Source organism: Solanum dulcamara, chromosome 6 (assembly GCF_947179165.1).
Source record: "Solanum dulcamara chromosome 6, daSolDulc1.2, whole genome shotgun sequence".
NCBI classification, from domain to species: domain Eukaryota; kingdom Viridiplantae; phylum Streptophyta; class Magnoliopsida; order Solanales; family Solanaceae; genus Solanum; species Solanum dulcamara.
In genome coordinates, this window is record NC_077242.1 from 1,591,403 (window position 1) to 1,607,419 (window position 16,017).

The 16,017-nt window shown below is 35.6% G+C and overlaps 2 protein-coding genes across 2 annotated transcripts; both read left to right on the forward strand.

Moving 5' to 3' along the window:
* Positions 1-1,018: 1,018 nt before the first annotated feature.
* Positions 1,019-8,505, forward strand: LOC129891719 (autophagy-related protein 18f). The gene is made up of 8 exons (XM_055967176.1): positions 1,019-1,905; positions 4,467-4,931; positions 5,009-5,437; positions 5,635-5,871; positions 5,963-6,781; positions 6,880-7,046; positions 7,625-7,951; positions 8,263-8,505. The coding sequence occupies exons 1-7, from the start codon at positions 1,669-1,671 to the stop codon at positions 7,947-7,949; spliced, it is 2,679 nt and encodes an 892-aa protein (XP_055823151.1). The 5' UTR covers positions 1,019-1,668; the 3' UTR covers positions 7,950-7,951; positions 8,263-8,505.
* Positions 8,506-11,186: 2,681 nt separating this feature from the next.
* LOC129892042 (probable galacturonosyltransferase 12) lies at positions 11,187-14,385 on the forward strand. The gene is made up of 6 exons (XM_055967576.1): positions 11,187-11,553; positions 11,818-11,873; positions 12,029-12,184; positions 12,610-13,200; positions 13,378-13,680; positions 13,766-14,385. Exons 1-6 carry the CDS (start codon positions 11,331-11,333, stop codon positions 14,048-14,050), a joined length of 1,614 nt encoding a protein of 537 aa, XP_055823551.1. The 5' UTR covers positions 11,187-11,330; the 3' UTR covers positions 14,051-14,385.
* The last annotated feature ends 1,632 nt before the right edge of the window (positions 14,386-16,017 follow it).

The following is a 16,017-nucleotide window of genomic DNA, read 5'->3' on the forward strand; positions in this document are numbered from 1 at the left end:
TGGGGTAAAATTGCTTTCCCTCAAGGATGGTAAGATATTTATTTCCAAGACAAATTTTACCTCTCTTGTCTTATAATAAATTAAAAATAAAATTCTTTTTTATCCGTTCACTTTAGTATATTAATTTTTTTTTGGTCTGTTTTACCTTTTATATTAACTACTACTAATTTTCTAAACCATTTTCAAATTCTTTTAAAATGTTAATATCATGAATACTACAATAAAATATGCTCTTCAATTTATTTTCTTAAAGGAAGTACAATGGTAAATGTGAATTGAGTAAAAGTAATTAATTGTTCTCTCTATTTTAGTTTTTTTTATTTTATTTTAACTTAACATAAAATTTTCAAAAATTAATAAAATTTTTGAAACTTGTAATTTTAAATCAAAAAAATATAAATAATAAATTAAACATATTTTTTAAACTCGTAATCTAAATATATCACATGAAAAAGTTTGAATCAAAAAGAGTTATACAAAAATAAAAATAAGATAAACAGATTGAAATAAAGGGAGTAATAATTTTTCATGTTTGAACTCATCTTCAAAATTATGGCAGCTAAATGAAGAAAAACTTTAGTATAACTAGTAAAATTATTATCACGTGATTAAAATTTCACTAGTGTAAACTATGAAATTAACTTCTTCTTTATAATTTGATTCTTTTTTAAACTATATATAGTAAAAACTTAATACACCAAATCGACATTTTATGATCAATGGCCTATATTTTTCAAGCTAGTCAAACTAAGGACAATGGAAAGTTTGAGACTTCCCCAGCAGTTTTACGTTCTCCCCAAGTCATCGTCACCGTTTTCTTTTCTTAACGGAGTTTTAACTTTTTACTGTTTACAGTGGCCACCGGCGGTGAAAAGACGACGGACGAAACGTGAAGGGAGGTTCCTTCGGTTGAAAAAAAAGAAGGAAAGAAAGAAAATTAAAATAAATAAATAGCATTTATTAGTAAATAAAATATATAAAATATAAATATATATAATTTCAGAGAGAGAAAGAGAGACGTAAAGTTAGAGGCTTTATAATTTCTTCAATCATCTTTGTTCATTATCCGATCCTTCAAAAATCATTTCTTCCTTCTCCTGAAAATTACTATTATTATTAGCTTAATATATGGATACATATAAGTTCTAAATTTTTTTTAATTTTTTTTTTATATAATTTGGGAATCTATTTCTCTTTCTGCTCAAGTATTGAAACCCTTTACGATTCAATTTTTTCAGAATCATCTGATCTAAATTTGTACATATTCTTTGTTAATTCTTTATACCCTTTGTAAAATAAAAATAAAAATAGTAATACTTTATTTGATTGATGAATTTGATGTACAGGTAGTAGATAAAGATTTTACAACAAAATAAGTTTTTGAAAAATTTGTTGTGTTTTAGAAGTTAAAGTTTGGATTTTTTCTTGTGGGGTTTGATAGTTGCGTTCGTAGTGGAAGTTTTGGAAGAAGACAGATTTGGGGTTCAATTACAGTTTTGCTATTCTGTTGTGATTTGGAAGACGAAGCGGTGTGTTTTATGCAGCTGTGGGGTTTGGATTTTTTCGATGTTGGAAGCAAACGGTATAGACAGGTGTGAGATGTAACGCTTTCTTTTCCCTAGGGCTTATCAAGAACGGTGATATATAGGTCTGAACAAATCTGAGGTTATGATCAGAAGAGTAGAGAATAGTAGATTCAAGAATCAGAAAATGAAGAATGATGAGCAAAAACCACCTCTTGAAGGTGGGAATGTTGCACTAGGCAGGAGCAAAAATGGTGTTTTTCCGGCTTCATTTAGAGCTTTATCTAAGATTGTATCATCTGGTGCTTCAACTGTTGCTTCCACAGTTAAGTCAGCTGCTTCGGCGATTGTGGAGAGGGATAACGAGTCGAGCCATGATCAGGTGCTGTTCTGATGTTCTTTATGCTCTTATGTAGTTTGTAGGTGTTAGATATCAGGGTTTATAGCTTTTTTTGTAGAGAAAGATTGAAACTTTATACTTGTTAAGATGGGTTTGCTACTCATACATTTATAGTTGAATGTCTTGAATTTGAAATGTAGTTGGTTAATGCTGTTTTGAGTTCAAATCCTTAATGCTTTGAATGTTATGCTAGTTTTACCTTAGGCAAGCAACTGCTTAGAATAACTAGATCCAGTATATACCTATTATGGTGTCTTCCTCCTCTTTTTAGGTTAGTTTTTTCCCCCTCAAAATTTAGCTCCAAGTAGAACAACAATCTCTACCTGTAGAGGTAAGGTCTACATACACTCTACACTCCCCAGACCCCATTTGTTGGATTCAGGTATGTTGCTGTTGTTACTTCCAAGTAGAACTTATGTGGGTTAAGTTTCTTGGGTTGCATATCATGTGCATTTTTTCTTCTTGCCACAACCAAGGGAAATATAATTAGAAATGTATCATGATTATATCATTATATGGATCAGCAGGGGAAATGAGATCTGAAAGTCCACATTCACTGATCTGCTATGTATTTTTTTTAGTTTTTCATGAATCATTCTTTCTCCGATGACCAATATAATTTTTTTATTTATTTTGATAACCGTGGTGTCTGGGCCAGCTTGCTTGCACCTCGACTAATTCCACGGGTAATTGTCACATCCAACCAACAACAAGTACTAGGTAGCTCTGTCCACCTAGGCTAGGACAAGTGGGAAGAAACCACCTATTTTTTTTTTTGTTAATCTCTGCTGGCTTTGAACCTAAGACCTCATGGTTCTCAACCCACTTCATTAACCACTAGGCCACAACCTTAGGTGCGAATATAATTAGAAATGTATCATGATTATATCGTTATATGGATCAGCAGGGGAAATAAGATCAACTTGAATGCTGTATATTGTGTATATATGCATATTTGGTGGCTTCTGTCTTTATTAGAAAAGAAAAGATAAGCATATTCCAACTGGTATATGTGTAGCATTAGATTCTTTGTGGGAGGCCTGTTTGAGCATGCATGCTTATTGAACCAGGAATTCAATTTTCTGGATGCCTTTGTGATCAGGGGATATGAGTAATTTCAAAATGACCTTTTCTTCAATTTAGTATCATATGAGTGGGGACCCACAAATAAGTTGTCGGGTTCTTCTTATCTCGTTTTGAAAAGCATGCTAATGCTACCAAAGGTTTAGTTCTTGTAGTGTTTCCCGCTTTTAAGCTATGTGACATCATATAATCTTTTTATTTAATGTGGTGTTGGCTCTGTCGTACAGTTCGTTAGGGTTACTGATCTGTTACTTTATTTGTGGAATTCTAACTTCCGTTTTGTCGTGTTGTTCTAAGATATCACCTGTGTTTTGTCTGGTTATTGTTTCTGAATGAATGATCCGTATGCATAATTGGACCCTTTTCTTTTTGTTTTTCTTCGTCGTTGTCGTATATTCAGATTCCTCGAATCATACCATATGTAGCATAGGCCTGTTAAAGCATGCATGCTTATTGAACTAGGAATTCAATTTTCTGGATGCCAAAGATCAGGGGATATGAGTAATTTCAAAATGACCTTTTCTTCAATTTAGTATCATAGGAGTGGGGACCCACAAATAAGTTGGCGGGTTCTTCTTATCTCGTTTTGAAAAGCATGCTAATGCTACCAAAGGTTTAGTTCTTGTAGTGTTTCCCGCTTTCAAGCTATGTGACATCATATAATCTTTTTATTTAATGTGGTGTTGGCTCTTTCGTACAGTTCGTTAGGGTTACTGATCTGTTACTTTATTTGTGGAATTCTAACTTCCGTTTTGTCGTGTTGTTCTAAGATACCACCTGTGTTTTGTCTGGTTATTGTTTCTGAATGAATGATCCGTATGCATAATTGGACCCTTTTCTTTTTGTTTTTCTTTGTCGTTGTCGTATATCCAGATTCCTCGAATCATACCATATGTAGCATACTAGTGTCGCTGTTAGGAATTTAAAATGCATTTTCACTGTCTTTTTCCTGATTTAAAGAAAGGAATTTAAAATTCATGTCACGTGTTGCTTGAGCTTTGTTACTACAAATGCAAGTATTAATCATGTAAATGAGGATGGGGGTCTGAAGATGGATGGCACAAAAATCATGTTGCATGTCCTCTTAATTTGGGCGGGTTCGAGTGTGGGGGTTGCATGAGGGAACAAATAAAGGTAGTCAAAGTTTGACTGACCTTAAAGAAGTTTTGGGGCACCGGGAGGGTGGAAAAGAAGCGCGAAAGAGACATGGTATTAATGAAAGGAAGTGTGAGCTTTTGAGATCTATGGCCTTAATGATATGAGATCTTCATGGAATTTAAGCTGTTAACATGCTTTTATGAAAATGGGAAAGGTAGCGTATCTCATATTAGTTAAAATATTTCTATTGCTAGTGCTTAGAGATGATGTTCATTGCATTGATATGTGAATGAGGCCAACACTTTGATGCTCTTCCAAAGGGAAAGGTAGCGTATCTCATATTCCTCTTCTACAACACACAGGTTCTCTGGGCTGGGTTTGACAAGTTGGAATCTGAGAGAGGCACAACTCGACAAATTTTGCTCCTGGGGTGTCGTTATGGCTTCCAGGTTTGGGATGTTGAAGATGGTGATAATGTGTACAACTTGGTTTCCCGGCATGACGGCCCTGTTTCTTTCATGCAAGTGTTACCAAAACTAATAGCATCAAAGAATTGTGATGACAAATTTTCTGTTAATCGCCCAATGTTGGTACTTTGTGCCGATGTATCTTTTTCTGGTGGTAGTAGCAGTGGGGAGAGCACAGAAACTCCTTGTAATGGAACCTTCCAACATTATCATAACCAAGCAAGACCAGCGTTTGTGCCCACTGTTGTTTGGTTTTATTCCATGAGATCTCACTCTTACGTGCATCAATTGAGGTTCAGAACAGTTGTTCACTTGGTAAGATGCAGCTCCCGAGTGATTGCAATCTTACAAGCAGCTCAGGTATGTGACGTGATATCTCAAAGTTGTACTCAGGTCTATCTGGATAGACATAAGATTTAAGTTGCTTTTATTTACAGATACACTGTTTTGATGCTGCAACTCTAGAGAGGGAATATACTATTGTCACCAATCCTGTTGTCATGGGGTTTCCTGCATCTGGAAACATAGGTGTGGGACCTCTTGCAGTAGGTCCCAGGTGGATAGCCTATAGTGGAAGTCCAGTTTCAGTCGCGAATTCTGGTCGAGTCAATCCACAGCACCTTACTCCTTCAACTAGTTTCCCAAATCCAGCACCAAATGGGAGCATTGTCGCTCATTATGCAAAGGAATCAAGCAGGCAAATTGCTGCTGGAATTGTGACTCTAGGGGACATGGGGTACAAGAAGCTGTCAAGGTACTATTCTGAGCTGCGACCAGATGGTAATTGTTCTCAGCCTGGGAATGTTTGTGTGAAGTTATCAGGAGCTGCTAATGGTCATTTTCAAGATGTAGACAGTGTTGGAATGGTAAGTTACTCTCATCAACTTTCTTTCAAAGATGTTGGTTTAAATACTCATGTCGTTTTAAGGCTCTCATGCTGTGTCTACTGTTCTGTGGACATTTATGTATGCCCATACATTTTCCCTTTGTATTTTATTATATAGTGCTGGCTTTGACCATCATTGGACTCTAATCTAACTTCTCTGATTTTTTGCATCTGTAGGTCATAGTCAGGGACATTGTCAGCAAAACTCTTATTGCTCAGTTTAGGGCACATAAAAGTCCTATTGCAGCTTTGTGTTTTGATCCTAGCACTACTCTTTTGGTGACTGCTTCAGTTCAAGGTCATAACATCAATGTATTTCGGATAATGCCTGGACTATCCGGAAGTACCTGTGCTACTGATCCTGGATCTTCTTCTGTCCATCTGTATAGGCTGCAGCGTGGATTGACTAATGCGGTAAGTAACCTACGTTGCTTTCCCTTCTTTCTTGAGTTTGTTGCTTTTTGAGGATTGAAGTCGACTATTATTTCCTTTTTGGACATCTCAGGTCATACAAGACATAAGTTTTAGTAGTGATAGCCGGTGGATTATGATAAGTTCTTCTAGAGGAACTAGCCATCTTTTTGCGGTATCTCCTTCAGGGGGCTCAGTTGATTTTCACACAATTGATGCATGTCTTAGTGCTTGTGCTAATGGCTCCGGGGTGATGGCAAAGCCTGCAGTTCAGAGGGCTGTAAATACTCACCAAAGCATCGGTGTAACTGCTTCACCTGTGACACTTTCGGCTGTTGGCCGAATAAGGAGTGGAGGTAATGGCTGGAAGAATACTCTAAGTGGTGCTGCCGCTGCTGCAACTGGAAACATGAGCTCTCTATCTGGGTCCATTGCTTCAGCTTTTCAGTACTACAACAAAAACTATAACCAATATACAGATGCAGCCTTTCTAAAATCAAATTATCACCTGCTGGTTTTTTCTTCTCCTGGCTGTGTGATACAATATTCTTTACGTATGTGTTCTGGCCTAGATTCTCTTACAACCACCACCCCTGCGGTGGCTACAGCATATGAGTCAGGTGTTGAAGTTGATACAAGATTAGTCGTAGATGCAATCCAGAAGTGGAATATCTGCCAGAAACAAAATCGCAAAGAGCGAGGTGGTAATATTGATATATATGGTGAATTTGGAGACTGTGATAGCAGTAAAATATTTCCTGAACGAATGAAGGTAGAAAATGGTCTCTATTCCAAGACTAGGAATACAACCACTGAAGAAAAGAGAAGTTCTGATGAAAGACATCATATGTATATATCCGAAGTGGAGCTTGAAATGCATAAACGTCAGATTTCATTGTGGGCAAAACCAGAGGTACTTAACTGTTTGTATGGGTACCACAGTCTTTCAGTAAATCTCATGCTGCCTTTGCGTAGTGGGTGATATCTCCCTTGTGCTTTGTTGTTCTGCAGATCTATTTTCAATCATTTGTTGCAGATGAGATTAATGTAGGCGATGTTTATGCTTTTGGAGGAGAGACTGAGATAGAAGTATTTCCAACTCATTTAGTCGAGGCGAGATCAAAAGATTTAGTTCCAGTTTTTGATTGCATTCAAGCTTCCAGGACCCAACAAGGGAGGTAATCAGTCTTTCTTTCTTTTTGTGAATGAGTCGTCCTTGTTATAGTAAGTTATCCAACAGTTTGGGTATGCTTGCAACAACAACAACATATCTAGTAAAATCCCACAAGTAGTGTTTGGGGAGGGTGGAGTGTATGGGACCTTACCCCTACCTTGTAGAGGTAGAGAGGTTGTTTTCGATAGATCCTCGGCTCAAATAACGTATTTCAAAGCAGTTTGTATAAAGTAATACGGAAATGAAAGCAGTAACAACAACAAAATAAAGCGCTAGGTGAAACATAATACGAATCGAAGCAATGAAAACAACAGGTAATACTAAAATCGAAGAATACGATAGTAGGAGAGTAATAGTAGCAAATACTGATTAGGGGACTTGAAGTTTGGGTCTGCTTGATGGTCTTTAAATTGTTTTGGGACATGCATAAACTGATTTTATGCCTTCCGGCAGGGCAATGACTATTTTGTAGGTCCCGTTGTTAGCCATTAGTTGTTGACTGCTTCATTTTGTAATGTATTGGCTATACTTGTTGGAAATTGGAATATGGTTACTGTTTCTGAAGTTAGTGTTTGTTATTAGGGTATCTGTTAACAGCGACAATAGCCAACAGTCACTTCCTAGGCTGGAGGTCTCCGATAACTGCAATATTATGGCTAATGGTGGTAATGGATCGCATCATTCCATGAATGGTCCCAGGAGCGAAGTTCACTGCAGCCGAGAAGTTAATGGGTTGGATGGTCTTCCAATGACAAGTAAAACTGCTAATGGCTTTGTAAATAGTAGTGAGAGCCCTAAAGCGGATGCCGAGCTAGATTTTGTAAATAACATGAAGTTTGTAAATAATAACCTAGATGGCACAGGAATGGAGAATCATTTCGAAGATGATGTTTACGGCGTTGATTGAAGGTTAACTCATTTCGCTTTTTGCTTGTTTTCATCTTCTTTCTTGCATTTTCAAGTACTTATAGTACGCATGATAATACGATTTTTCCTATCTCATTGAGGTCGTAGCCCACTCTCCCTAATATATTTGACCTAAAAATAAGTGTCTACTTGAAATCGGGTTTCTGCACTCTCCTTTTCTTGTATTTAGAGAGAAAGAAGAAAGTGCAGAAACCCGAGTTCAATTTACACATTGCTTGTCTCATTTTATTTGTCATTTAATCTTTTGCATCTTTTTGCTAGTTGCTTAATTCATTGTCTTCATATTTTCTCAGGTGTTCGTTATTCGTTTATTACGCGGAAGGTTTCTGGAAGTGTTAATATTGTGGGGGGTGAAAAATGTAGAGAAGAAAGAGGTTTTAGGCTCCTTGATTGACCCAATGAACAAAATGTGGATGCTTTAACTTTGTAAATATTTAGATACTGGAACTTGTCCAATAAATTAGCTGTAATATGTAAATAATTGCCTGGATCTTGCAACTTCTTGCTTTTATTTTATTGTATCCTCGTTCACCTTATGTTCAGTCCATTGGTAACAAAGCATATATATCTCGGGATGGATTTAAGTTATATACATTGATAGTGTAGTGAATTTCTAAAGTGGATTACCTCGGACAGGTTGTGTGCTACATCGCGATTCTACCTCAGCGTGAGCTGTGTGATTCTGTCTCTTTGGTTTAATGACTTGTTTAGAACTACTTCTCTATGGAAGAGTTTAGAATGTATGAGTATTTAACTAGGAACAGTTTCCGTTAAAGAAAGAGATCAGACTTTCTAACTTAAGAGCCTGAAATCCTACTATTATCAAATGTTTGATGTTTGAAAAACAAGATTTACAAGCAATGTTTCACCTTTTCTTTGATCCTTTTGTCGTTGCTGCTGTTCTCTTTTCCATTGTTTTCAGCATGCATTTTTCCCCCATTGCTGTATTTGTTTTCCAAGCTTATTTTTTCATGTTTTTTATTTAAGCCGAAGTTCTATCAAAAACAGTTTCTCTACCATAAAATAGGTAAGACTGCGCAAACCTAGATTATATTGGACATGTTGCTTAGTAGGGAGCTTTATTCCTACACACCAATTCACAAAAAGAGTAATCTTGAACTAAAGGTCCAGACCCAATGATAGGTGAATTAACTAACCTTTCAATAAAGAAAATGATTTGATAACTCTTTTTGGTTTTATAAGAATATTTCAATTTTCAAAGTCGTTAAAATACATTTACTAAGAAAAAAGAGAGTTTTTTTCCTTTTAAAAACTATTAAAAATTAGTTAAATAGGTCTGAAAGAACTAAGGTCGATATAACTTATTAATCCTTTGTTGAAAGTGTTTCTTTTCATAGGCAACTGATTTGAAAAGAATTGAACTAATAATAAATCTCCAAGTTGATTCACCTTTTTGGATGAGTTGATTTTTATTGGGTCTGGAAAAGGGGTCGGCAGACAATCAACCATAATGCAAATATTATTGTCTACGGAGACGTATTTAGAATTTTGAGATGATGAATGCATTATTATGAAAAAGTAGATCTAAGATATTTAATTTGATCGGTTTGATATTTATATTTTTATCACCGAAAATCATTAATTGGTCCAAAATTAATTCTTATCTATTCAAATAATAACTTATATGTTTAAAAAAATTACAGTGCTAAAAAAAATCTAAGAATTTTCAATGCGACAAACTTGAAAATTTTGGAAGATTAACGTAATATATAAAGAAATATAAGATTCAAATTTTTAACCTCACTTAGAGAATATATATTAATTAAAACGCCAAAATTTCTACCAATAACCAAACCACTTAGAGAGGTGTTACCCAATTTTAGAAAGAAAAATAAAATTTAGATATAAGATTCAAATTTCTAACTACACGTAGAGAGCGCACCGAATCATTATCGCATTATATGATACTTTGAGTGTGGATTCACACATCTGTATTTAATTATTTAAAAAAAATATAAAACTACTATATATGATTTCAAGAGGAGAGCATGGATTCACGTGAACTGGTGACCCCCCTCCATACATCCCTGAGTGTGCTTTTACGGTAAAAACACATGGTCCATTAGTCATGTTGAGACAACTTTATCATTGTTCTCAATATAATGGGTTAATTAATTAATCGAACAACATAAATTCTAAACATGTACAAGCCAGAATAATTATTTTTATACAACATAATTAAACTAGTCTTATTTTTTCCAAATTAAGTTTAGCTCCAACAAACCAACAACTATTAAGCCTGTCCCCACCAGTATTTAGATTTTGGAGTCACAATAGGAAAAACAAAAAGAAGAAAGACAGTGAGTCATTTTCCAATTTAGAAACTCTGTTCAAATCAAATTGTCTAAACTTTCACAATGTGAAAATCAAGCTTCTATTCCTTAACAACTTACATTTGGAGGCAAAGTGAAGCAACACCAAACTCTGACTTCTCTCTTCTTCTTTTTTTCTAAAAAAAAAAAATAAAAAAAAATTCTTCATTTATTTTACTAACATTTTTCTTTAGGGACTTTTTGTTAACGTCCGTTCTTCTAGACCAAGTTTAATACAATTCACCAATTAATGCTTACAGTCTAGTGGTACCAATATCAAATTATGTTTTGTAACTACAACATCACAAAAAGTCATTAAGAGGAAATAAAAGACGCATTTTGTATGATACTTGTGCTAAGTTGGATGACTTTTTGGTTACAAAATAATTGTCAAAGCGACTTATTGTGATTCTTAGGAAAAGTTGAATGATTCTTTTTTTTATTTCATTGAAAAAAAAATAGTTTAGTAACTTTCCCTGATATTTGAGTAAAGTTGAATGACACGACAAAAAGTTGAGCGACCATATAGGAAATTAACTCTTGGAAAGAGCTTTTCATACCATAAATTTGGGTTTAATTCTTGCTAATGCCGAAGGAGTCCTTGAGGCAATCTCATCGAAAGGAGTAGGTGCTTGTAGCTCACTCGCAGTTTTACTAGAAATAAAAGGTAGTGCTGTGTCTCTTTCCTTCAAACAACTACAATTCTTGAGTTTTCTTCACTATTAAAAATCAATATAAACTTTGGTAAAAAAAAAAGGCTGCAAGACTGTTATGTAACCTTCATGCTAAGCAAGGTTAGGTGATTGAAAACAACACTACCCCCCACCCCACGCCCTCTCCAAGTACTTCCTTTTACAGCATATCTCTACAGGGGTATTCTGCATTCTACTCAACTTCTTCTCTGAGTTATTGCTTGCCCAATTAATCACTAGGCCAAAAGTACCAACATTTATGTTATAGCTAATTTTAAACATTTTTTTCTATGCCTGTTTTTGGGTAGATTGATCATTTTTTCATTTGGTTATTGAATGTTAAAAGCAATGCAGCTCCATATATCACCAAGTTTAAGGCATGTTACTGTTCTTCCTGCTAAAGGTTTCAAGGAGTTCATTAAAGTTAAAGTTGGCTCCAAAAGATTATCGTATCGTATGGTCTTCTATTGCCTCCTGTTTCTTACATTCTTACTCCGGTTTGTCTTCGTGTTAACAGCTATAGATACTATTGATGGAGAACGAAAATGTTCGACCTTAGGTACATCTCTTTCTCTCTAATTTTGTATACAGGATTTGGAACATATATGTTAAGTTTGTATGCCACTATTTCTTACAACATATAGTAGAAGAAATACAAAACAAATCGCATGAATTGTACGTGTGTTACAATGGAAAGAAATAGCAAACACATAATAAGTTTTAGAGAGTTAAAAATGATCAAAACAATGCTGTCAAAATTGTTCCCCCTTTGTTAACTTTCATGAACAGAAAGGCTTAAAATTGTTCTGCAATTTGGATTCAGGTTGCTTGGGAAAAAAAATTGGACCAAGGATTTTGGGGAAACGGCCTGAATCAACTGTACGCTTCTGAGCTGTGTATCTTTCCCTTGTGTATAATAATGTGGCATTCCCCTGTCGAATAATGAAGATATATCCCCTTAGCGGTGTGCTTGTTTAGTATCAAATATTAGAATTATATAGTCTTGTTTCTTATTACTATTCTGCATTTGTTAGGTTCCTGAGGTGATATACCGAGTATTGGAGGAACCTTCAGACCAAACTGATACACAAACAAGGCCTGAATTTCCTCAAACATTAGAAGAGTTTATCGCAGAAATGAAAGATGGAAGACCAGACGCGAAAACCTTTGCTGTCAAGCTTAAAGCTATGGTATTTTTAATCCTATCATGCCTTCTGCAGCATATATAGGAATAATAAGTATAATTTAAAGTGGCACATTATGTCATAGGCAACAAATTTATGTTGACAAAGAACTAGTAATGAACCAAAAAGGCCATAAGATATCCATAGTTAGGCATTCCAGGCTAGAGGCGGATCTAGGATTTGAGGTTTATGAGTTCCTACCACGACCTCAAGTTATTACTACAGTACTAAATGGGGTCTCTGTCAAATATTTATAGATTTCTTATTATATATACAAGATTTGGGCAAAAGCTACTATGTTCACGTAAACCTGTAACCAGGCCTCTAGGTCCGCAAAAGGAAGTTCTACAAGAAATCTAAGTTTAAACATTTTTTTCTTAATGTGCCTTGTGTCCAGGTCAAGGCTTGATTTTTGTCTGTTCTTTTTGCAGGTAACTCAGCTGGAAGAGAGGACAAGAACTGCCAAAATCCAAGAATACCTGTATCGACATGTGGCATCGAGTAGCATCCCAAAACAGCTGCACTGCCTTGCTCTCAAGCTAGCACATGAGCATTCCACCAATTCCAATGCCCGTCTCCAGCTACCATCGCCTGAGCTTGTTCCCGCCCTTGTTGACAACTCCTACTCCCATTTCGTCCTTGCCTCTGACAACATTCTTGCTGCTTCCGTCGTTGCATCATCACTCGTGCAGAATTTCCTCCGCCCTGAAAAGATGGTCCTTCACATTATCACAGATAGGAAAACATATGCACCTATGCAAGCTTGGTTTTCGTTGCATCCTTTATCACCATCTGTCATTGAGGTTAAAGGGTTACATCATTTTGATTGGTTCACGAAGGGGAAAGTACCGGTTATGGAAGCTATGGAGAAAGACCAAAAAGCTAGGTCACAGTTCAGAGGAGGGTCATCAGCAATTGTAGCAAACAAAACTGAAAAGCCTAAAATCATTGCAGCAAAATTGCAAGCCCTCAGTCCCAAATATAACTCACTGATGAACCACATAAGGATACATTTGCCCGAGGTAAGCCCTGAATTCTACAACAATATATACATATAACATTCATATAGTCGACCCCAGCTTGTTTGAGACTGAGGCATGAGTAGTTGTTATTTGTAGATATACATGTAATATCCATCCTGGATTTCCTGATGGACTAGAAATGACTGATTATACTGAGAAGTATGAATTTCTTTTCAGCTATTTCCCAGTCTGAATAAGATAGTGTTCCTGGATGATGACATCGTTGTTCAAACGGATCTTTCACGTCTATGGGACATCGACATGAATGGAAAGGTGAACGGAGCAGTTGAGACGTGCAGGGGAGAGGACAAGTATGTCATGTCAAAGCGCTTCAAAAGCTATTTAAACTTTTCTCATCCATTGATAGCAGAACACTTCGATCCAAGTGAATGCGCGTGGGCCTATGGAATGAACATTTTCGATCTAGAAGCATGGAGAAACACAAATATAAGTCACACATACTACTACTGGCTCCAACAGGTAAACTACAAGTAACATAAAAAAAACTCAATTAGTTCGAATAAATCCCCAAATTTGTTATCTGATACAACTTTTTTTTATACAGAACTTGAAATCAGACTTAAGTTTGTGGCAGCTAGGGACATTACCTCCAGGTCTAATTGCATTTCATGGACACGTACATGCCATTGATCCCTTCTGGCACATGCTAGGACTAGGGTACCAAGACAATACAACTTTAACAGAAGCACAAAGTGCTGGTGTTATACATTTCAATGGTCGAGCAAAACCTTGGCTCGATATAGCATTCCCACAACTTCGACCCTTGTGGACCAAATACGTCAACTTTTCAGATAAACTTATCAAAAGTTGTCACATTAGAGCATCTTGAAATGAGCTGGCAAAAGATGGAGTATTGTTGATAAATGAGAGGACTAAGTTAGGGGAGAGTTCACGAGAATGGAAAGGCCTCCAATTCCTGATGAGAGATGACAATAGCCCTGATCTTAACACGCTGGAACTCTTCGCGGTTACTTGAATTTCTGGTTCTCTGATGTATTTTATTTTGCAGTTTAGATTCTATACAATATGATGAATTCTTTCAAAAAAACATGTTTTATACAGATATTCAAAAGGACACTCTCTTCAGAAGTGTCAAGCTGTATCATGCAGAATTAGCAAATAATAAATGATAGTAATACCAAAAAACAAAGTACTAAGACAGGTTCCACGCTATTTTCAACAATGTTAACCGAGGAATTTGACACATAATTTGTGTAAGAATCGTTAAGCGAGCCCCGAGCATGGGCGTAGGAGTGTTTAAGGCATACAATCGGGCGCTTAGGGCAGAAGCGTCACACAAAAGCCTTGAGGCATTTTACCAGTGCCCAGCCATGGGGCAAGCCCCAAAACTGCCTTTCAAAACACTGCTTCATACTCGTCTTGTCGAATTATTGGCTCTGATACCAGTTGTTGGGCTAAAACCACCCAAAGATACTCTTCACATGATATTACTAAATACCTTATATTATTAACTTTGGGCTAAGCTCACGTGATTTTCTTCATTGGAAACTCGGAATGAGATTTCAAAAAATATGTTAATTCTCCGTCTAATTAGTAAGGTTAATTCTCTAATTAAGTGTGGGTAATTGAAGCATTGTTCTTATTCATCACTTACGTGATATCAAAATTTCATACATTCAAGAAATTAAATTAAAAACCTACTAATCATTTAACTCCAGAAAACTGACACTATATAACATCAAATAAACATGGCTAAAATTAATTAATTGTTTGTCTTGACTCTTGATGAGTCCAAAAAAAATATTATTCCAACAAACATCAAAGCATATTCAACTAAACCAAATACTTCTAATTATACCTCGAATTACGTATACATATTGAAGAAAAAAATAAAAATTACACTCGTTCTGAATTCACTGACTCTGTTTCTCGTTCAAAACATCAACAAACTTCTAGAGACAACCTTAGATGATCCTGTTTCTTCCGGTGCAAGGTAGATTTAGCACCAAGTTTATGACCTGAGGACGATAAATTCGATCTTGGATCGAATTTCTTGCCACAGCTAGGGCACATAATGATACTTGTACTTTTTATAGCATAATATTTGCACCATCTGCTACATCTGGGACATTTTTTCTTCTCAACTTTTGAATTAGCTCGGGCTCCAACACGAACACGACCGTCATGAGAACAATAGTTACGATGAATAACTGATCTTTCATTCATTAATTCAGCAGTAGACCCTGAACCTGGCAAATTATCCCATGATGATATTTCACTAATTTTATAATGTTGCATAAAGGTAAGTTCCAGAATTTTAGTGCTACTTTCTTCTATTTTGTTATGATCAGATTTCTTGATGAACAGAGAATTATTACATGGAAGAAAATCCAGCAATTTTTTCAGAAATATTTGTTTGGCCATTGTTGCTACGTCGAAATTAAAATCTCTTCACGTTCTTCAACCTTCACGTATACATAAAGGACTCTGAAAATTGGCGGAGTTGTTATAAAGAAATGAATTGATACGAATTTGTTGCATTTAGGGATGTAATATAAGAACTATAGAGTGTTTTTTTTCCCATTCCGTTTAAGATTCGGATTAGGAATAAATCAATTTTGGAAACTTGTTGCCTAACTAATTACTAGGAAGTAATAAAAGTTGCCTTAAGTTTATGTATGAATACTTGATAATAAGCAATCTTAAGGGGACTAGCTTAAGTTTTTCAATATTTTTTTTGGTAGAAGTTTATTTATTTGTTGGCCATGTGATATTTGGCATAGCATATGTTTAAATCTTTGATCAACTAAAAATTAGAAAAAACTATCTAATTAA

Excerpts from the sequence above, each read along its gene's own strand:
- LOC129891719 (XM_055967176.1), top strand. The coding sequence starts at position 1,669 with ATGATCAGAAGAGTAGAGAATAGTAGATTCAAGAATCAGAAAATGAAG. Across the intron at positions 5,438-5,634 it reads ATGTAGACAGTGTTGGAATG|GTCATAGTCAGGGACATTGT; the intron begins GTAAGTTACTCT and ends TTGCATCTGTAG. Across the intron at positions 6,782-6,879 it reads CATTGTGGGCAAAACCAGAG|ATCTATTTTCAATCATTTGT; the intron begins GTACTTAACTGT and ends GTTGTTCTGCAG.
- LOC129892042 (XM_055967576.1), top strand. The coding sequence starts at position 11,331 with ATGTTAAAAGCAATGCAGCTCCATATATCACCAAGTTTAAGGCATGTT. Across the intron at positions 11,554-11,817 it reads ACGAAAATGTTCGACCTTAG|GTTGCTTGGGAAAAAAAATT; the intron begins GTACATCTCTTT and ends ATTTGGATTCAG. Across the intron at positions 13,681-13,765 it reads ACTACTACTGGCTCCAACAG|AACTTGAAATCAGACTTAAG; the intron begins GTAAACTACAAG and ends TTTTTTATACAG.